At 42.5% G+C, this 22,712-nt stretch overlaps 1 protein-coding gene across 1 annotated transcript in view; it reads right to left on the bottom strand.

Moving 5' to 3' along the window:
• The window catches only part of ahr2d (aryl hydrocarbon receptor 2 delta), a 76,714-nt gene extending 59,946 nt beyond the window's left edge, over nucleotides 1-16,768 (bottom strand). The window contains 2 exon segments of the mRNA NM_001123543.1: nucleotides 9,887-10,074; nucleotides 16,356-16,768. Of these exon segments, the coding sequence (NP_001117015.1) occupies nucleotides 9,887-10,074; nucleotides 16,356-16,414 (247 nt within the window). The 5' untranslated portion in view covers nucleotides 16,415-16,768.
• Nucleotides 16,769-22,712: the final 5,944 nt, after the last annotated feature.

Raw genomic sequence — 22,712 nt, 5'->3', positions numbered from 1 at the left:
CCCCTTCAACAAAACACACCACCCCGAACCACATAAAACGAATACCCTCTGCCACGTCCTGACCAAACTACAATACCAATTAACCCTATACTGGCCAGGACGTGACATCTACATAAAAAAAGTAGCAGGCCTACAGAAAGAAACAGGAGTAGGCCTACAGAAAGAAAAAGAAGTAGGCCTACAGAAAGAATAAGAAGTAGGCCTACAGAAATGATAAGGAGTAGGTCTACAGAAAGAAACAGGAGTAGGCCTACAGAAAGAAAAAGAAGTAGGTCTACAGAAAGAATAAGAAGTAGGCCTACAGAAATGATAAGGAGTAGGTCTACAGAAAGAAACAGGAGTAGGCCTACAGAAAGAAACAGGAGTAGGCCTACAGAAAGAAACAGGAGTAGGACTACAGAAAGAAACAGGAGTAGGCCTACAGAAAGAAACAGGAGTAGGTCTACAGAAAGTGTCACGTTCGTCGTTGTAATGAATGTCGGACCAAGGCGCAGCGAATGTAGAGTTCCACATAATTTATTAGAAAGTGAAACTTAGCCAAATACAAAACAATAAAGAATAAACGAACCGTGACGACAATGCAGTGCTAACAGGCAACTAAACATAAACAATATCCCATAATCCACAGGTGGAAAAAATGCTACTTAAGTATGATCCCCAATTAGAGACAACGATAACCAGCTGCCTCTAATTGGGAATCATACAAATCACCAATATAGAAAAATGAACCTAGAACCCCACATAGAAAATATAAACTAGAACAACCCCCCAGTCACGCCCTGACCTACTCTACCATAGAAAATAAAAGCTTTCTATGGTCAGGACGTGACAGAAAGAAACAGGAGTAGGTCTACAGAAAGAAACAGGAGTAGGTCTACAGAAAGAAACTGGAGTATGCCTACAAAAAGAAACTGGAGTAGGTCTACAGAAAGAAACAGGAGTAGGTCTACAGAATGAAACTGGAGTAGGTCTACAGAAAGAAACAGGAGTAGGTCTACAGAAAGAAACAGGAGTAGGTCTACAGAAAGAAACAGGAGTAGGTCTACAGAAAGAAACTGGAGTAGGTCTACAGAAAGAAACAGGAGTAGGTCTACAGAAAGAAACAGGAGTAGGTCTACAGAAAGAAACAGGAGTAGGTCTACAGAAAGAAACAGGAGTAGGTCTACAGAAAGAAACAGGAGTAGGTCTACAGAAAGAAACAGGAGTAGGTCTACAGAAAGAAACAGGAGTAGGTCTACAGAAAGAAATAGGAGTAGGTCTACAGAAAGAAACAGGAGTAGGTCTACAGAAAGAAACAGGAGTAGGTCTACAGAAAGAAATAGGAGTAGGTCTACAGAAAGAAACATGAGTAGGTCTACAGAAAGAAACAGGAGTAGACCTACAAGTCCCTCGCTCCACGAGAACCCCTTTCGACTTTCACTCTCAACTGACGACTCCTTTTCAACTAGTATGGGGAACTATTACGAAAACCACATGTTTCTTGACTTACTTTTCAAATTACAATAGCAACTTTTGACATTGTCTTCCCCAAGCATTGATTTTCCTGGTCCTATTTGTTTTCCAACCATTGTGTTCTTCCATAGAGAGAAAGTGCGACGGCTTCTCCATTGTTGGTAGGACAAAAAGAGGCAGTTTGTTTCAGCGAGAGGCAGAACATCAATATTTGTTTTGGCTGGAGTCGTTCATTCTAACGTAATGGGCGGTGTCCCAAAATAGCACCCCATTCCCTACATAGTGCACTACTTTTGATCAATGCTGGTGGGGAATAGGGTGCTATTTTGGGACGCAGATATGGTCTTTGTAAAGTTCTTACAGTAATTTCTTATGTGGAAAAAAAGGAAATTCCACTCTCTCACACACAAACACACACGCACACGCACACACAAAGGGCTTGAGCTCTATGAGGAACATTGATTGAAAGAGATTGAAAGCTGTAGGTCATTAGGGCCAGTCTCAACCTGTCCTGCATGGTGACCTTTAACCTGGCCTGATTGAGACAGCTTTACTCGACTGCTGCTGACCTCTGTCTGACATTATGACCCCTGTGGTCATCCTGTGATTGGTTCTACAAACCTCTCAACCGCTGTTATTGGTTCAATGCACACCTTAACCCTAACAGTAACCCTTCCCTTACTCATCTCTGACCACCATTTACTCAAAAATGTAGACATTGTAGCAATCAATGCCTTACAATGCATAACTCTTTATTTGGGGAATTTTAAGATAGAAATCTCTTGTCAAACTCAATCCCAACTACGGGTAGAGACCCCAGTGACATTTTAGTCAAATACAGCACAGGGCTAGTATTTCAGAGCTAGCTAGCGGTCGGTATACCTGGAGGAATCTGCTGGGTTTGTGATATGGCTTAGTATGCATGTGGCAGATTCCTCAGTCTTGGCACTTCGCCTGCAATAGAACTTGATCATAACTCAAAACACAGGAACTTGACACCATCTGGAAGGTAGAGGAGCTCACGCTAACCAGACACAGATATTGTACATGTACCAACTGTTTGGCCTTGTGTTTGATAGCCATTACAGAGAGGGTGCTGCTCAATAAGTTGGAACTTAACATTTTTGAAAAATGGCCTGTTCACCCTGTGCCCAATCTAAGCAAGCCAGCGAGATGATCAAGATGGGCATGAAGCAACACTGGAGTAAATTTCAGAGCCACTGAACTACACTCCTGTACAAAGCTAGATTTTTCCGGATCTTCCCGGGTCGACCCAACCCACCCAATGCAGGACTCCATCCTAGCCATCTCAGCTAGCACAGGGCCATGACTATTGGCTTACCCTCTTCAGCACAACCCCAGTCAAAACACAGCAGCAAGCGGCTAGCTGCTCAAGTAGGAACATGCCCAAGCACCCGCTAAAGTCCCACCGTGCCCCGAGAAAACGGAGAGAGGAAAACGGAGAGAAGAAAACGCCTGTAGTAGGAAAAAGAAAGAAAAAGAGCATGTCATTAAAGTTTGGCTTTCATGGCGATATGTCTTTTTTGGTTTACTCAGTGTGTACTGGGCTGTAAATCACAAGCCGGTCTTGACATCGTTGTGTTAAATGGGTGGTGGTTGGTAATATCACTGTGGTTAAATAATCCACATTGTTGTTATTCTTATTGCGGTGCCCACGGGGACATTCCTACAACACTATAACGACGTGTCATAGTGAAATAATTCATGTGACTAGTCTAGTTCTTCAACATCAGATTTAAACTTTTACAGAGTGGCTCATAAACCACTACGTTAGTGTGATTCACACAACAGCTTCATCGTTGTCATATGTCCTAGGATATTTACCCATCTGAAAAAGGATGGTGTGTCTTACCGTTGCCTGAATCGGTTATAGAAATCCCATTATAATGCTTCAGGTATTGGTCTGCTTTCATACTTTGCTCAGTAAAGAGCGGGTCGAGGGGGTGAGTGGAAGAAAAGAGAGCGGTCGGAGGGAGAAACAGAGAGAGCACTAGTCATCTAAGGTAAAACTCAGTACACACCGTCAGTCCTAAGGCTGGGGCCTCATTCTGTCATAGAGTTAGACTAACAGTGACTGTTATCCCTCTCAAACAGGTATTTGAACTAAAGCTTTGTAATGACTGTACCTGTCCTTGGTCTAGGTTTTCCAAACTCGGTCCTGGGGCCTCCCCTTTGGGTGCACGTTTAGTTTTTTTTGTCCTAGCACTACACAGCTGATTTCAAATATTCAAAGCTTGATGATGAGTTGGTTATTTGAATCATCTGTGTAGTGCTAGGGCAAAAAAAACGAAACGTGCACCCAAAGCGGAGGCCCCAGGACCGAGTTTGGGAAACCCTGGTGTCTAGGTAGTCAACAACAACATGTCAAAACCTTGAGCCTGCCAGAGCCTGTGAGGTTGTTCTGGAAGGTCAAGGGGTTAGAGGTCACTGCTAATGGTGACAGGGAACATTCCTCCCTGTCTCTGTAACTTCTCCTCACTCCATTTCATCATGTTATGTCCTGGAGCAGTGGTTGTATTTGTGTGTGTGTGTGTGTGTGTGTGTGTGTGTGTGTGTGTGTGTGTGTGTGTGTGTGTGTGTGTGTGTGTGTGTGTGTGTGTGTGTGTGTGTGTGTGTGTGTGTGTGTGTGTGTGTGTGTGTGTGTGGCGCGTAGCCCTCAATGTGTCTAACACTACCCAGCTGAACATGTCCAGACACCATACCATTCACTAACACCGCTTACTCACTGCAGTTACAATGGCGTCACATAGACCGACTAGATGAATGGCAATAACAATGCAAATCGATCTGGTGTGTGATCATGCACTTTACAAATTGCATCCATCCTTCAGGCAGCTATTTATGACTGGATGACTTCAACATCAACAAAGGGATACAAGGTCAATGTTGAGATGACACGCATTACAGCCATTTGAGTGTATGAACATGTAAACACATACTTCTCCAACCTGGGCCTGTGACATCACAACTGTGTAAATACTGAATCTGTGCCATGATTTCTCTCTGCACTGATTAGGAAAAGCTGCATTATCCCAACATTGGTCAATATTGTTCTGTTTGGTTTTAGGATTTAGCGTGTAGTGTGTGTTTAGTCTCAGCGGGAGCGTTTGTTTCTCAGCAAAATGGCAGCCCTGTCCCTCTACTTTTTGTTTGACCTACACATGCACTAACGTTGAGTCCAACCCTGTGTTGTATCTGTCTCACCAACAGTAACACCCACAACACTCAACACCATCCCTGAGTGCCAAGCTGCTCCATGTCACTCTGTCAACACTTCGTAACAAACAACAGTAACTGTATTCAATGAAGGTTTCAGTTCAGAATAATAACAAATACGACCAAATGTATGTCACAAGGGAAGTGAAATGAATCATAGTTGCCATAGTCCAACCTTATTACAACCTTATTACAACCTCAGTACAACCTCAGCACAACCTCAGTACAACCTTACCATGACCCCAGGAGAATGTGAGATTGGTTTGCATGGAGGGTTCAAAGGTGACTCTCAGTAGCTTGTTTAGCCTGTTTTACAGCCTCTCTCTGTTGGGGGGGGGGGGGGGGGTAATGGCATCACTAACGGAGATAAAGTTGGGAGGCATGGCCCAGCTTTATTTCATAGGACTTTACATAATGGAGGAGTGCTCTTCAATCCTGTTTCCTAGGAACCCACAAGGTGTGCAGGCTTTTGTTCTAGCCCAGCGCCAACACAAATTCAACTAAAATACAACTTATAATGAAGAGTTGAATCTGACATGTTAGTAGTACTATGCTAGAACTACAGAAACCTGCTCACCTTGCAGGTCCACAGGAACATGAAGAACACGACAGGTATATTTCAGTTATAATGGGACACGGCCTATTCATCTTTTTTTTTTAAACACTGCTCTAATATGTAGAGCTGGAATGTGACAGGGGTTAGGCCTACCAATAATATATATGTCTGATCCATCACTAGGCAAACACAGCTGACTCCGACAGCAGTCCCTCGTGTTGTGGTTGTGCAGCCAGCCAGCAATGCTCCAGAGCTTCCCTCCCCAAACGTGCCCCTCCACCTTTCCACGCCCAGCAGGCAGGCAGCCTCAGATCCCAGAGACGATAAACAGGCTTCACAGAGACAAAGGCCAGAGCTAGGCAGGGAGACAACGCACGGGGAGGAGGTGGAAAGATGGATGTGTGTGTTGTGTGTGACGGATAAAGGTAAAGCGGTGGTTCAGTATGTTTTATGGTCGACAATCATGACCGTCTCCGATTTATTTTCTGGATGAAGTGTTGTTCGTCAACAACGCAGACCACTGTCAGGAACCATAGATCCAGTGATCCAACATGATCAGCATTACTGGCCCACTAGATCCCAGTATGCCTTCTCCCTGTCTGCTGACAGTACACACACGGACACGGACACGGACACACACACACACACACACACACACACACACACACACACACACACACACACACACACACACACACACACACACACACACACACACACACACACACACACACACACCCCCCCCCCCCCCCCCCCGCAGTATTTATCTCCCCCGGGTTTCTGCACTCTGCATGGGCCCCACTGCTACAGAGTCTGTCTGTTGTCTCACCATAAAGTCACATGGATTCACGGTGGTGATCTTTCGACTTTACTGACCCCAGTTCAGAGTCGTACAGTGTCAAACCTCCATTCCCACACTATCACTGACACTCACTGACACTCCCTTACTTCACAGTGTCAGCCAAGTCAAACACAGAGATAGGAACCACATGGTACGAAGAAGGCCTTGAAAGACCACTGTTCATATTGCAGTAGGGAACGCATGGTGAGCTCAGCCACACAAATCTATTAACATTCACTGTTATTCCCCATGTGTGGATATTGTTGATATGGGAATAATGTTGCAACTACAAGCTGTTTTGTGAAGTCATGCATATTCTGATTCATTCTCAATCAGAAGATATCTGAGCGATATCAAGTGTGGAAATGGTTGGTTGACACTTCTACTCTGAACTGGGATCACACACTAAAGATAACCACCATGGTGAGACCAAATCAAATCAAATGAAATTATATTGCTCACCTACACATGGTTAGCAGATGTTAATGCGAGTGTAGCGAAATGCTTGTGCTTCTAGTTCCGACCGTGCAGTAATATCTAACAAGTAATCTAACAACTTCACAACAACTACCTTATACACACAAGTGTAAAGGAATGATTAAGAATATGTACATATAAATATATGGATGAGCGATGGCCGAACGGCTTAGGCAAGATGCAGTTGATGGTATAGAGTACAGTATATACATATGAGATGAGTAATGTAGGGTATGTAAACATTATATAAAGGGGCATTGTTTAAGTGACTAGTGATACATTTATTACATCCAATTATTAATTATTAAAGTGGCTAGAGATCTAGTCTGTATGTTGGCAGCAGCCACTCAATGTTAGTGATGGCTGTTTAACAGTCTGATGGCCTTGAGATAGAAGCTGTATTTCAGTCCTCGGTCCCAGCTTTGATGCACCTGTACTGACCTCGCCTTCTGGATGATAGCTGGGTGAACAGGCAGTCGCTCGGGTGGTTGTTGCCCTTGATGATCATTTTGGCCTTCCTGTGACATCGGGTGGTGTAGGTGTCCTGGAGGCCAGGTAGTTTGCACCCGGTGATGCGTTGTGCAGACCTCACTACCCTCTGGAGAGCCTTACGGTTATGGGCGGAGCAGCTGCCGTACCAGGTGGTGATACAGCCCGACAGGATGCTCTCGATTGTGCATCTGTAAAAGTTTGTGAGTGTTTTTGGTGACAAGCCAAATTTCTTCAGCCTCCTGAGGTTAAAGAGGTGCTGTTGCGCCTTTTTCACCACGCTGTCTGTGTGGGTGGACCATTTCAGTTTGTCCGTGATGTGTATGCTGAGGAACTTAAAACTTTCCACCTTCTCCACTACTGTCCAGTCGATGTGGATAGCGGGGTGCACCCTCTGCTGTTTCCTGAAGTCCACGATCATCTTCTTTGTTTTGTTGACATTGAGTGTGAGGTTATTTTCCTGACACCAGACTCCGAGGGCCCTCACCTCCTCCCTGTAGGCCGTCTCGTCGTTGTTGGTAATCAAGCCAACCACTGTAGTGTCGTCTGCAAACTTGATGATTGAGTTGGAGGCGTGCATGGCCATGCAGTCATGGGTAAACAGGGAGTACAGGAGAGGGCTGAGTACGCACCCTTGTGGGGCCCCAGTGTTGAGGATCAGCGGGGTGGAGATGTTGTTTCCTACCCCCATCACCTGGGGGGGCGGCCCAGATAGACAACAGATAGATTACTTTCATACAGTACTTTCAGCAGACAGGGAGAGAGAGCAAATTGGGGTTTGGTGGGCCAGTAAGTTGACGATCATTGGGGAAGCAGCAATGTGCTGCTTATGTAGAGCGCCATGGGAGTCGTGGGACACAACCCTAGGGCTTTTCTCATCAACCGCGACGCCTTACGGCTCTAGGCCGGCCTCCTTCCCATCAGCCTTTAGTGGTCTATGATTGAGGGGCAAGACAGAGCAGGGACAATCCAGGCTGCATCACATCCGGCCGTGACTGGGAGTCCCATAGGGCGGCGCACAATTAGCCCAGCGTCGTCCGGGTTTGGCCGGGGTAAATAAATAACAATTTGTTCTTAACTGACTTGCCTAGTTAAATCAAGGTTCAATAAAAATATAAAAGAGCAGGTCCAGCTTGGATCTCAGAGTACAAAGGTCTCTTTCTCCTGAGCCAAACATCCAGCCACTTCAACCTATTCTGAACTCTCCATACATCTACATAGCTCAGGAATAACCAAAGCGTTTTGTGGTCATGAAATTAAAAGCGGACAAGGGGAGTTGACCACCACGGCATGTTTGAGGTTGACCAAAATTCCATCACTGAGAAAATGTGTGTATAAAATATACAAAGCCCACTTTAAATAGAGTTGAACGAAAGTTCTAGTATCTTTAATAGCAACTAATAATGTAAAAATGCTAATATATAATGTATAAGACAATTCATTTTCGGACCATGCCGTGCCAGCACAGTACACCACTCTACTAGGATCCTGTTGCGTTTGTTTGGGGGGGGGGGGGGAGTTTGTGAACTTGAACTTCACACAGGCCGATGAGGAAGGAGGAAGGGAGGGAACAGAAGAAGGAAAGGAGGGTGAGGGGTTGCACAGGAAGTAGAGTGTGGGTGGAGTCAGAGTTCAACGCCTGATTTCCAACTCCCTCCACACACCCTCTCTGTCCTTCTGACCCTCTCTGTTCTGTTCTTCTGACCTTCTCTGTCCTTCTGACCCTCTCTGTTGCTCCATAAGAGAAAGAGAGAGGGGGATAGAGAGTGAGGGGGAGAAAGAGAGAGAGAGAGGGTGAGGGAGAGAGGCTCTGCTGTTGCTGCTGTGTGTGTTGTTGTGGTGTAAAAGAGGATGGAAACAAAACGGGATCTCCTAACCGCTTTGGGGCTTGCAGATCTTGACTACTCGCACTGTGTATGGCCATCGCCCTGGCAACGTTTACTTAGTAACGCAATAAACGCATGTCTCCATTCGTAACAATTAACACCTTTGGTTGCCAAGGAAGTTATGTCCAAAACATACAATATGCAAAGGTCTGATTTGTCTGATTTGCCTTTGTTGTTGATGCAGAGTGTTTATAACTAACTGCTATGTCTGTCGGTGGATGCCCAGACCAACAAAAAAAAAAATTGTCGGAGTGTCTGTTAGCTCTCGTCATGGCCTGGCTTGCAACGAGGCTGTAGTCTGCTTCTAATTGATGCTATTTTGGACAGGGCAGGAACTATTTGAGGAAAAGTTATGTGTGGCAGAAACTAGCAAGGACAGTCAATCCTTCTGGTGTGTATGTGTGTGCGTGGGTGCGTGTGTGCGTGCGTGTATGTGCACTGCTAGCTAACATCTCCGACCACAAGAACATCCTCTAACTGTTTTGGGAGTTAAGAGGGGCCGGAAAGTTAAGAGGGGCCCGGGCGGTGGGGGGACGGGGGTGTGTGTGTGATGATATTCAGAACATGTGTTGCCACTCGACAGGAAAAGGAAGCTAGCGTCTGGCCATGTGACACTCCGAGGTACCATATTTCTGTCTGTCCTCTACTCAACACTCGGCCTCAGAGACTCAAAGTGCAATTAACACGGCAACACAGATATAAACTGTTTCCTGAGAGAAATAGAGAGAGAGAGAGAGAGAGAGAGAGAGAGAGAGAGAGAGAGAGAGAGAGACTAGCAGCCAGAGTTGAGAAGCGAGGCGAAACGATGGGAGAAAAAGAAACCTCAAACCAAAAACTACAGATCTCAATCTAACAGTCTTCACCTCTGTCGTAAGAGTTAGCTACAATGAGGCCTATGAGGCAGCTAAAGTGTTGGTTCGTCTATGAGTCAGAGTATGTGCCACTCACCACTGAAGAAGCTCTTGACCTTGAGGTATCCCACACTGAGCCGAAGCACAGACAGCTTGTCCAGCCTCGCACGTACATCCTCTGAGAACGGCAACAGCCCGGTCAACTTGTCCAACTCTCCGTTCAGCCGATCCCTGTGGCGCTTTGACGGGTTCGATTTGATGCCATCTGTAGGAGGGGGTTTAGGACTGAAAAAAGAGAGAAAAATAAGTTACGGTTCGATGATGGGGGTTTGAAATTAATGCAGGGTTATTTTATGGTCTTTCTATTATTGATGAAAAGAGACTTCTAAGATATACTGGTGCTGAGAATTACACACAAGAGAAGAAAGTGTGACAAGCAGCCCTAGTCTCTGCTAAACAGCCTGGTTTCTCTGGTGATGATGAAACCACCTTGTAAGAAATATTTTGGTAGAGAATGGAATAGTAGTGCATATCTTACATGGAATCCGATTTCATTTTATTGTTATGTGAAAATCCCTGAACAATTTAGTCCTTAATGAAGTTGGATCTACTCTATGATTTTAGCCGTGTGCTATTCGGGTTAGGGTATTCCCCTGCCCACTGTTGGGTTTCTGTTGAAGTGAATTCTGGCACTAAAGAAGACTCTAAGGCTGTTGAAAAACATACATAGGGCCACTTCAGGAAATGAAATGTGATCCAGACCCAAAAACCTCCAAGAACAATTGTCTTTTACAGAGATGTCTCAAGTTTCCAAATGTACAAAATGGCACCCTATTCCCTATAGCACGTGTCAAATTCAAGGCCAGCGGGCGGTTTGAGTAAATAAATATATTTACTGAACAAAAATATAAACGCAACATGCAACAACTTCGATGATTTTACTGAGTTTCAGTTCATTTAAGGAAATCAGTCAATTTAAATAAATGAATTAGGCCCTAAACTATGGATTTCACATGACTGGGCAGGAGCGCAGCCAATCAGGATTAGTTTTTTCTCCCACAAAAGGGCTTTATTACAGACATAAATACTCCTCAGTTTCATCAGCTTTCCGGGTGTCTGGTCTCGGACGATCCCGCAGGTGAAGAAGCGGGATGTGGAGGTCCGGGGTTGGCGTGGTTACACGTAGTCTGCGGTTGTAAGGCCGGTTGGACATATTGACCCCCCCAAAAAAAAATCACCGTTGGAGGCGACTTATGGTAGAGAAATTAACATTAAATTCAGCTCAGGTAGACAATCCTGTAGTCAGCATGCCAATTGCACGCTCCCTCAAAACTTGAGACATCTGTGGCATTGTGTTGTGCGACAAAATTGCACATTTAAGTGGCCTTTTATTGTCCCCAGCACAAGGTGCACCTGTGTAATGATCATGCTGTTTAATCAGCTTCTTGATATGCCACACTTGTCAGGTGGATGGATTATCTTGGCAAAGGAGAAATCCTCACCAACAGGGATATAAACAAATTTGTGCATAGAATTTGAGAGAAAAAAACTTTTTGTGCGTATGGGCAATTTCTGGGATCTTTTATTTCAGCTCATGAAACATGGGACCAACACTTTATATTTTGCGTTTACATTTTTGCTCAGTATATACAGTATAGTCTCTTCACTCTGTCCAGCTAGAAAACAGTCATCGAAACGAAAGCTTGACAGTCAATAATCATCGAACATTCCGAAAGCGATAGGTAGAGGACATGTTTTTTGCAAATTTTGACGGCGAGCTCAATTTTAACTGCGGCCCTCCGGACCTCAGTGAAGATCGAATGCGGCCCGCGAGGAACATTTGTTTGACACCCCGGGCCTATAGCATCAAAAGTAGTAAACTATAGGGAATTCTCAACCTCAAGTAAAGAACCAGGTCATTGGGGCAGTATGATGTCATCCTGATTCCTCATAAATACATGCCTCTGTGTTCCAGGTATTTGTCTTCGCGTAAGTCTCACCGAGCACCTTTGGGTCACAGCTGCTGCACTCTCTCTGGCATATTCCTAGAAACGTACTTAACTCTCTTTAAAAACTGTCAAATAGCATAATTAATCCATTACAATGTTCAACTAACTACAAAAGGCCTTAAGTCCAAGAGCTTATATTAGGCTGGTCAGAGTTGTTTTAGGCATTTGATAAGCAAGGCAATATTAGCTTTGTGTGTCAAGTATACTGTACATCATAATCATCTATTCCAAGAAAAACTATGTGAAAAGATTTATTGGAAATGAACTTTCATAGACATATAAGAAAAACTGAAAAATGTATTAGAAATGATTTGTCATAGACATAGATGACATTTCAAATCCTAAACCTTATAATGTTGTTAACATAGTGTGTCATTGTCTACTCTTACCAATCCTTAAAACCAACAAGCTCTCCCACTTCAGAATTTCATGGTTCAATGTTTGGGAGAACCTTGTCTTGAGAAACCAAGCCATTGTTGTCAAATGGAGGTCTGTTGTAACCCAACACTGTATTTTCACCACCAAGGGCTTACCCGAAGGGATTTCAACAGTAACTCAAGCCAGAGGTTTGGAACCAAATTACACATTCCCAGAAAACAAGGGAAAGTGACGACACCAGTGACTGGCCTTGGGGACAATAGGCTCTTCATTCAGACCATCTCTGTCCGTCCACCATCTTGGATTCCTCACACAGATGGAGGTACCTTCATTGTTGTAGCACAGGTGATATCACAAGTTAATGACAAATTCCAAGTGACATTAGCATGTTTTGATACGGGTGCACGTAGTTCAATGTTACAGTAGTGTATTCTTAATCACTGCAAGGACCACACAGTGATGTTTATATACTTATGTATTCATAATAAGATAAGTGCTAGCTTCTTGAAGCATTTTGGCTTACATAATTAAAATGGTCAACCTTTCCATAAACAGTTCAAACCAGATGGCCTAGATCTGAACCAAAATAGATAACAGTCTTCCAAAGGTCAACCTGATGGCTGAACAGAGGAGGAGTGATAGAGGAACCAGATCTACGTAATCTGATTTTGAGTGTTGTAACCGACACATGACATGAGAGGCCTGCGCACGTTTGGAAATAGCGAGGCCCAGGCCTAGATTCAAAAAGTATTTGTTTTCCATCAAATACGTTCAACATTTGACATAGCCATCACGGAGTGCCAGACGGGCAGGGTTTTGCCTTTTGGGCCTATTCTATTGGTTATTTTGCACCAGGAAAGCTCAACCAAGGGCAGCTAAAGTATTTGAAAGTGCACAAATACTATTTGAGCCCGGCTCTGGTAAGGTCATTCCCACCCTGATAACCTCCAGTAGAACTCTATCTGTCTCTGGTCCACCACAACAAAACAAGACTGGGATTAAACTCAGATGGCTCAACCTGCAGCGTTCACCTTGCCCACCTCGCTGGCTCTCTCACCATGACTCATACTGTAGGTCCAATTCTTAAAACAATGGATGTGTAGTGTTATCTATCTTGGCAGAGTTTTACCATCTTAATGCAAGACTGCTTTCCCAGACTCCCAAACAAAGGTACTTTGTCTGAGTCAGTGTAGCAACAACCCCTGAATAAGATTAGGTTCTATGTCTAAAATAACAAGTACATCAAAACTGTCTAGCATTATTTCCAAACTGTTTGGTAAAGAAGAAAAAAAGACAAGGTAAATACTGTCTAACATTCTTTCCAAACAGTCAGGACACTGTCTGTGAAGTAATGGTGAAGGTGGTAGCCACAGCTGGGGATGGGGAATAGGGGTCCCTTATAGTAAAGCTTTAAAATGTGGGGATGTGAATGCATGCCCCTCCATGGTCATCACCATCAAAGTCATATTAATCCATTGACATACTTGCTGCCAAAAATAGCCTAGTCACTTCTGGCTCAAGTGTTCCCGTAATGAGCTTCTGGTGAGGTCCGTTACAGTTAATGTAGCCATGTGACATCACTGACAAGTGGCAGGCCAGGCGTGGAGGGGTGGCCGAGGGTCTGGTGTGGACTGGAGAGCCAGGGTCTGTCTGTCTGTCTGTCTGTCTGTCTGTCTGTCTGTCTGTCTGTCTGTCTGTCTGTCTGTCTGTCTGTCTGTCTGTCTGTCTGTCTGTCTGTCTGTCTGTCTGTCTGTCTGCCTGCCTGCCTGCCTGCCTGCCTGCCTGCCTGCCTGCCTGCCTGCCTGCCTGCCTGTCTGTCTGTCTGTCTGTCTGTCTGTCTGTCTGTCTGTGAGTCTCTTAGATAAAAAGTGAAATGTTTGTTGAATTTTTGGATCCCTCTCATTTGATTCACAGAGAAATCACAAAGAGTCATGCATTTTCTGTTCTGAAAGGGATATTTCCCAGCGGTGACCTAGTGAGAGTGGCTGACTGAGTATCATACTCAGAGGAATGTCTACTAAAACACTAGCGATACATCCCAAATGGCATCCTATTCCATATACAGTGCACTACATTTTACCAGAGAGCCCTATGAGCCCTGGTCAAAAGTAGTGCACTATGCTGTATACGGAATAGAGTGCCATTTGAGAGGCAGACTAAGCCTGGTCTGCACACAGCAGCCACACAATGATATCATTGTGGAGGTAGAAAAAGCTCACTCTATTGGACACTAGAACTGTAGACACTGTCTCCTGCTGTAGGTAATGTAATATCACCAATCTTCTCTTTTTTTAAAGGCCCACAGGTTACCCTGTGCCATTGTTCCAACCTTCTGGAAATCTGATAGAGGGAGAGAGAAATGAAAAGATAATGTTTACATATAGAGCTGGTAGATAGTTTGGAGATTGGAGAAAGAAAATACTTTTTCAAAATTGAGGAAAATACTTGCTGAATAGGGTCATAAGGTTATAACTAGGTAATAATAAAGTAATTACTCATACTTATTAACTCAATGAGTCCCACCGTATCGCTGGTGCGTTTCAGGCCTCTAACTCCTTTAAAACATTGTACGTCTGAGCTACAGTCTTCTTGTACCATTGGAATCGTCTATTTCTTCTGCATCCGTAAATACCAACCATTAGTCTGTTTGATTATCGGTGGCTGAGCTAGAGCAGTATTTGTGAGACAAGGGTGGAACCCAAAGGGGCCCGGGGCGGGTTTTTTATACAAAAATGTCTGTAGAGTCCGAATGGTTTGAGATACAAACTATTAAATGTTTTCTATGAAACGCTAAGACTCTCACAATCACGCACATGTTTTTTGATCTATGTTGCTCACAAGCTACATAAGAGTCATTAGAAGGTAAGGGGTTCTTCTATATAGAAGATCATTGGAAATCCCAGGACATGTGTCAATAACACTGTAATATGCTCAATGAGTTGCTGACACAAACGTCAAACTCAACACAGTTGTCACTGACAAGTTGGATATTCATTTCCCAGTGAGCAAACAACTGATGTACTTACAGCATTCATATACATTTATTTTTTATCAAGTTTATGCTTAGACGGACCTTGTTTTTTTTATTGACATCTCATGAATGCAACTCTTTATGCAAATATAAGGGCTGGACATGCAGATAAATGAAAGTCAGATGAACGAAAATAAGATTTTTTTGCTGGAATCTTGGGACCAAAATGTTCTGATTAGTGCAATATATTGAAACATTTAAAAAAAAGATTTGTTCAAGTAATGTTTTTTTGCCAGAGAATACAACTGTATAACTTTGTGTGACACGGAAATATGGTAATTTGCAGAGGAAAAAGTTTTGAAATGCAAAAAAGTTTGTTCCTCATGATTGGAAAAAAACCGCAAGACTATTAAATTACAACATTGCGACCCAGTTTTCCCTGCTCTCCCTCCTCCATGTAAGCATTGCGTGAGAGCGCAGTCAATTTTCAACCTGATTGTGACTATGCAAGACTACCATTTCCATGCCAGATCATAACTACACACCAAAACGTAATCTTAAGGTAACCCTAAAGACTTCAGGAAGCATTTATAGCAGGCTGCTGTGGAAAATACTGAGAACTTAAATAGAGATTGTATAGATTTTATTTTTTTTCCATTTTACTTTTTTTTTAAACTTTTTTTTTAGATAACAAATCTAATGAAAATGGTTTGGAACGAGAAAGTAGGCTAAATCAGTTGGGCATCGTTGCATCTGCAGAATCACTGCAGATACCCATAGCTATACCAACATTACGCACAATTTATACACAGAACCAGTATCATAATATGCATATTATTCATAGACAATGATCAATTATAGATTGATACATAACACGTCAATCAATGTGTGTATCGTAAAAATGCAGTCATGCATTCACCCATAAAATTATGACAAAAGGTAGTGACATCGGTCTTATTTGCGTAACTTGATTTAGTGAAGCTCAGAACCCATAGCCTATAGTGAAAATAAGTGCCATACGATAGGCTACACAACGTCTACTATACACATAATAGTAGAATAACCTTAAAATGAAACGTTTAGTTTATTGTTTTGTGTCGTTATAACCTGTAATAGTAGCATTGGTTGACCTGTAAGATAATGTAACCATTCCTTTACACAAAGTAGCCGTATCTTTTTACTTGAAAATTATATTCAGAGTTGCTTACATTTTCTGAACAGGCTTCTTCCGTTTCTTAGCTGCGTACTGCGCCGTACTCCCCAACATAATGTCTCACTAAGAAAGTCTATAGAATAATACTATCCAATACGTTTCCCTCTTATTCTTGCAGATAGTTTTCGAAGAAACGGGACTAGATAAAGCTCTGTATCATGTAAATATCCACAAGGAGTCCGCCGATGTACAGAACGTCTCATACGTCGAAGCTCCAAATATGCGCAGAAACTATTCCTCTTGGTATACCGGACCGATAAATCCCAAATTGCTTTTTGATGTAAAAGTTTAGACAAACTTTTCAAACTGCACAGCAGCTAGAGATGTCGTGCGTGAACCGAACACATTTGACTCCTTCCTTTTTTCATTTTTTTTTATGCTGTCATTCCTAATGCATTAACATACTGTACATTCCTCCAGCTGGGCGACCGTAATGGCCGCGTTTTCTGCTACGCGAACCAATCCAGAGCGCTGGTTCACTGAAGCTCGCACACCAGGTACAGTGGGGCTGCTCGCTATTGGTGCAAAGCGCTTTCAGGAAATATAGCACAGAGAGCGAGAGAGACTTCTGTGAGTGTAATGTCTACTGTTCATTTTTATTGTTTATTTCTCTATTATTTATTATCTACTTCACTTGATTCAATTCAATTCAAGGGGCTTTATTGGGATGGGTAACATATGTTATGTTACCCATAAAGTTACCAATAAAGCCCCTTGAATTGAATTGAATTGAGAGATATACCTTTAAAGGGGCAATCTGCATTTCTAACAATAATGAAGAGGTTGACCCCGCCACTGTTTTGGTAAACGTCTGACGGATGGGGCTGGAGAAATGTATTCACTCTGAAATTCATAGACAGAGGCACAGAGCTATGGGTGCAAGGACTGAGCATCCATGATATCAAAATTATAGTTGTAACCATGTTTTGAGGTTATACAGTGATCGTTTCTAATTACATTGTTTATAAACAAAAGAGTAAAACAAGCTTATATTTTGGTTCGGATGGAGTACGACAGTTGAACTAAGCTCAATAGGTAGTTAGTTATAAGTTACATTATTCAAGAATCAATACAGTATCATTAATTTACATTTAAAAAATTGGTTTCGAAAGTGCAGATTGCCCCTTTAAAGGTGGAGTTGTTTAGGATATATACAATGAGGACAAGCTGTACATAATCGTTTGCAACCTTTGATATCATGGAGAACGCCCTCAGAGCTATGTGCAATAACCAATTTCAAATGAAATGCTGGCTATTGTCCTGGGCCTCTAACCTTATACTTGAATGCTAGATTAAAACATTTTTAATATACACAGTTTCAGATAATTTTATGTTAGTGCATGAACTTTGGTAACCAAACATTTCCAAAGCCACTTTCTCCCATGCAGTAGTATATAATAGATAGCCAGGTATTCAGGGCTCTACCATAACTCTGTTACCATGTGGTTGTGCATGGTTCAATGATGCTGGGAACTTTTCAGACACTCTTCCCATAAAGATGACTTATTGCTTCTGGTTCAATGATGAATGTGTTAATGGTTGCCTAGGGTTGTCTCGAAGAGTTTTTTGTTGATTTCAACAAAGATATGCTATTATGTCCATGGGCTTTTGAAACTCCCCAAACCACAATCCATTAAATACACTTGCAAACTATGGACAGTTACTGTAAAAGGCTTTGTTTTATTCCGTCTCCTCTTTCTCTGTGATGGCTTAGCTTGTCCAATGGATCCTAGTAGTAGGACAGTATTTCCAGCACATGATAATATTGGATAATTCAATTCTGAGGGAAACTGAAGTGAATGATTAACACTGCCAATAGGGACTTACTGGTAAAGATTCAACAACTTCAAGGAGAAACAATGGACAGGATTCTAATCACATAGAATAGAAACTAATAGAATTGGATAGAATAAAATAGAGCCTCACTGTATCATGACTTTGTTACTACCAATCATGTGGACTGGGCCAGGGAGGCCAATGTTTGCTAACACGTTGATATGTTCTGTACTCAGGCTGCAGTGGTGTTGACACCCCAGACTATGATTGGTTTGGTTGGGTCGCCCAGGTGTTGCTGTCTGACAGGGAGTGGAAAAACAAACACAACCTCTGACCCGACCACATTGACCACGGAGCATGAACTATCTGCAGCACACATATTGAAACAGTGTCAGTAAAAACAAACACTCACAGATAGGACATTAAAGCACACCACAGAATAGCTGACAGCTTTGACTTGGATAAACCACGCCGCCTCCTCCGTATTCTAAAAACAAAGAGGAGTGATATGCAATCTGTAAAATCAACTTACTCAACACTCCACAAAGTAGGTCCCCATACAACAACAGGCCATGGTCGCAAGTTAACTTCTTTGAAAAAGTAGGAGTTCAATCTTCATTATTGTTCAATCTGTCACCGTTTACTCCTACACCCTGTCAGTAAACACTGAATAGAGGATTGGGGTTGAAAAAAGTTCTCTCTGTTCTTGGTCTTGTTGATTAATCAGTCAATCACAATGGATTTTGGCTTCATATATTCAGCTGCTGGCAATGACATAGCGTTCCTACAGATTTCATAACCACTGTTTATGTGTGGATCCACATATTGACAAAGTATTTGCCCAATTGTCAGCTGATAGTTTACACTATAATGGAAACTTTTAACACATGAAATCAGTCAACATTACTGTAGTACTAAAGCTTAATTGAATAAAAGTTGTGACAAATGTATGTTGAACAATACAGTGATACAAACACAGTTGGTTATTTTGTGCCAGTTTTTTTGCGTTTGTTTTCCCCCTATTAACAACACTCACCATAAATAATTTGGCATAGCTGCCTATTAAAGTGTCCTATCCAAGCCAGTATTTGAAATCACCGTCATAGCCACTGGAGGGAAAGTCTCTGCCATAGCGAAGAACAAATTAACACATGGGAAAACCTATTTCGTTACCATAGAGCCACTGTGGTTGGTGCTTATAAACAAACCAGTAACAAGTAAGCAGCTATTTATGATATACCACCATCTGGCACCATTAAATGACTTTTACGGTAAAAAATACATCCAGTTAAATTAAAGTTTGACTTGAAATAAAGAAAATCTGTTCCGGATAACATACAGGAAACTGACACACAGACCTTAGTTAGTGAAGTTGTCTTGGTAGCACTGTAATTATGTAGATTGCAGAGGGAGTGTAAATTGTATGAATTAAAATGAAGAAACAACTGTTTGTAGCGAGAACAAATGGAGTTTATAAAAACCCTCTCTGTTTTGACATTCATTTGAAGCACGGTGCCATTCTTGTCATGGTGGAGTTTAGATCTGAAATTCTACTTCAATCCGAAATATGATTTATAAAATGCTGTTAAAATAGCTCTAGTACGATACAAATGATCTATCTGACATGTCAAGAAATAAACATGCAACATTAACAAAACTGCACTCTTAACATGAGCTAATTAGAGAATTACACATTTCGAGTTATACAATTCAGAGAAGTTTATATTGTTTGGCAGGGACAGGGTGGAACTGTGGTTCGTTCCCAGTTCTAGATGGCAAATCAAAGACTGTTACCATAGTGTTTAACAAGTCACGCAGAGGTGATTTTAATACACTAGTAAATCTGTTGAAAACCGTTTTAAATGTTACCCATTGAACTTTTACTGGGTAGCATTTAGTTCTATAACCAGCTTCATAAAGTCAAATGAGCGCTGTGTCATTTTGCATTCTTCTCAATTATGACATCTTTCTGTACCTGCATCCATGATATAGCGCCCTCATTTCTGATGTGCTTTTAAGGAAAAAACAAAAGAAAATGCCATTTATATCTCATCTGCCTTCGCAAAGTATTTGTTGGCATGAAGGGACTAAGATATACTTGTTTGTTCGTTTCATAACCAGGGACAGTTTAGGTTGCATAATGGGAAATGTAAACAAATGAGCTGAGGGAGGGTATCCAATACAATACTCATGTGTAATAGATTTGAGGCATGAAGTGGGTGGAAAATGTACCTTCGCTGCCTGGTCTCTAACCTGAAGTAATAGCTACCCCCCTGGACCCCTCTGCTCACCCTGCAGTTATTGACTGATATTACATTCTTATTAGAGCAAGGAATTCTGCCCCTAGAGGTGAATACCAGAACCCTTGTAGGATAGGTCGGCAATTTACAAGAACAGAGGCAGAGGAATTTGGCGCTATGACCATTCTACACAATCCATTTATATGTATATCTGAAAATCACTGACCATGGTTATTCATGTTCACAGCATTGCTGTTTTCCTGATACGGATGCCTTCTGACAGTGTTGGAGTCTGATGAGTTGATGTGGATGACGCTGTTTTGAATTGAGCATAATGTCTTTCTCTGCTCTCACCCTTCATTTTACAAAAACAGTGAAAAGACTGAACTGGCTCGAAGTTCAAAACTCAAGCTGTTGGATGGCCGCCCTGTCCAGCCATCAATTTGTGCTGTACTTATAAGGGTGCAGCACTAGTGGAAAAACAACAACAACCTAGCTAAATCTGATACTATCACATAGGTCTGGGAACAGTTACAGGAGCTTACCTCCAATCAAAATGGCTGCCGAAGGTTGCGATTTGGCATCGTTTCATTTGCTACAAGTTGTTTGTGTTTACCTCTCTTTGAAGCAGAGAGGGGAAGTCCGGGGTTGTCTGGTTCACAGAGAAAGGAAGGGATTAAATCCATTGTTAAATCCAGAAGTGACCCTTACCCTTTACTCAGATCCAAGTAGCCATATCTAGTCAAGCACTTGATCTGTGGAAGAAGAAAATAAAGAGTCTACAAGGAAATACAAGTCTTCTCCCCAGTGAAGTTCTTTCATCTCTCTGCGCTCTCATCGTTATATTTATGGGTACAGTAATGTATCATTGTACATAATATTGAATATATTATGAGTATATGCTTAGAGGATATCTGTCGTCATTCTGGTGCTATAAATCATAAAGTATTGCACTCTCTCTGCACTCAGCCCGGTGGTGGACCTTGCAATGTTCCTCTCAACGAATAGCTTATACAGTCTTGTACAGATGTATGAAACATGATGAAAATGAAGGACACACTATCTCCACCTTAAAGTATCAAACCTGAGAGAGACTCATTCTTCAAACTCAGTCCAGGTCTGGACCCTGGACCAACACACGCATATGCACATGCGCACACGCACACACACACACACACACACACACATCACACACACACACACACACACACACACACACACACACACACACACACACACACACACACACACACACACACACACACACACACACACACACACACACACACACACACACACACACACACACACACACACACACAGGCAGAAGCACAAACAGGCACACACACACACACTTTCAGTCATATAGTCATCCTGAATTTGATTTACTTTTGAGAGACCTGTGATTGCGGACAGATGTTGGCGTAGTCGACATAGTGTGTGTGTGCAAAACAGGGTGGAGGGTGGGGAAGAGTTGGTCGGTTGGGTCATTGTATAAACTTTACCTTACCGTCTGGTCATGGCTTTTTCCATGGCAGCTCTAACTCTCTCTCTCTCCAGCCCAATGAATCACAACTGGGTTTATTGGAAGGGACTTAACCCTTGTGGGCGTTAGGTTGGCCTTTTGGAAGACAAATTGGTACCATTTCTCATCTTGTTTTTATGATGAGGGATTATTAGCTGTGAACTTTTTAAAGGAGGCGAGGGTAGTGAGTTATGCTCACTGTCATGCAGAGTACTGAGTGGGCTTTAGGACTGTAGTCTTCATTCCTACTCAGGAAAAGATTTGTTTGTATCAAACACTGAAGTCAGCCTTCACTTTAGCCTTGCCTCTATACTTTCAACAGAAACTGAAGACCAGCATTTATTTAAACAGTGTGTGAGGTAGAGTACTCCTAAGTGCCTACCTAGCTGACATGTTTTGAATAGTCAGGCTAGGGTGTGTTATTTGTCCTCGTACAGTGTAGATGGAAGGGCTCTAAAGTACGTTTCTCTCCTGTGAGCAGATTATGGGTGCACACACTGGGTCTCCTGATGGTAGAAGTGGGCACGGATCCAGTCATCTCAGAACTCTTCAAGTGCCAAGGAGGTAGGAGATAGGAGTTGGTTTGTGATCTAAGGGATATCTCTGCTGCCCAACCTACTGGGAAATGGTGGGCCAACTAAACTGTAAACTCCCATCTGTACCCCACAGGTATAAGGGCAGGGGTACGTTTTGCACTGGTGGAAAAGTACTTGATTGTCATACTTGAGTAAAAGTAAAGATACAGTACCTTAATAGAAAATGACTCTCAAGTAAAAGTGAAAGTCACCCAGTAAAATACTATTTGAGTAAA

Source organism: Salmo salar, chromosome 16 (genome assembly GCF_965601325.2).
Source record: "Salmo salar chromosome 16, fSalSal1, whole genome shotgun sequence".
Taxonomy (NCBI): domain Eukaryota; kingdom Metazoa; phylum Chordata; class Actinopteri; order Salmoniformes; family Salmonidae; genus Salmo; species Salmo salar.
The sequence above is the reverse complement of the archived record's forward strand: the minus strand, read 5'-3'. Positions and strand labels throughout refer to the sequence as shown.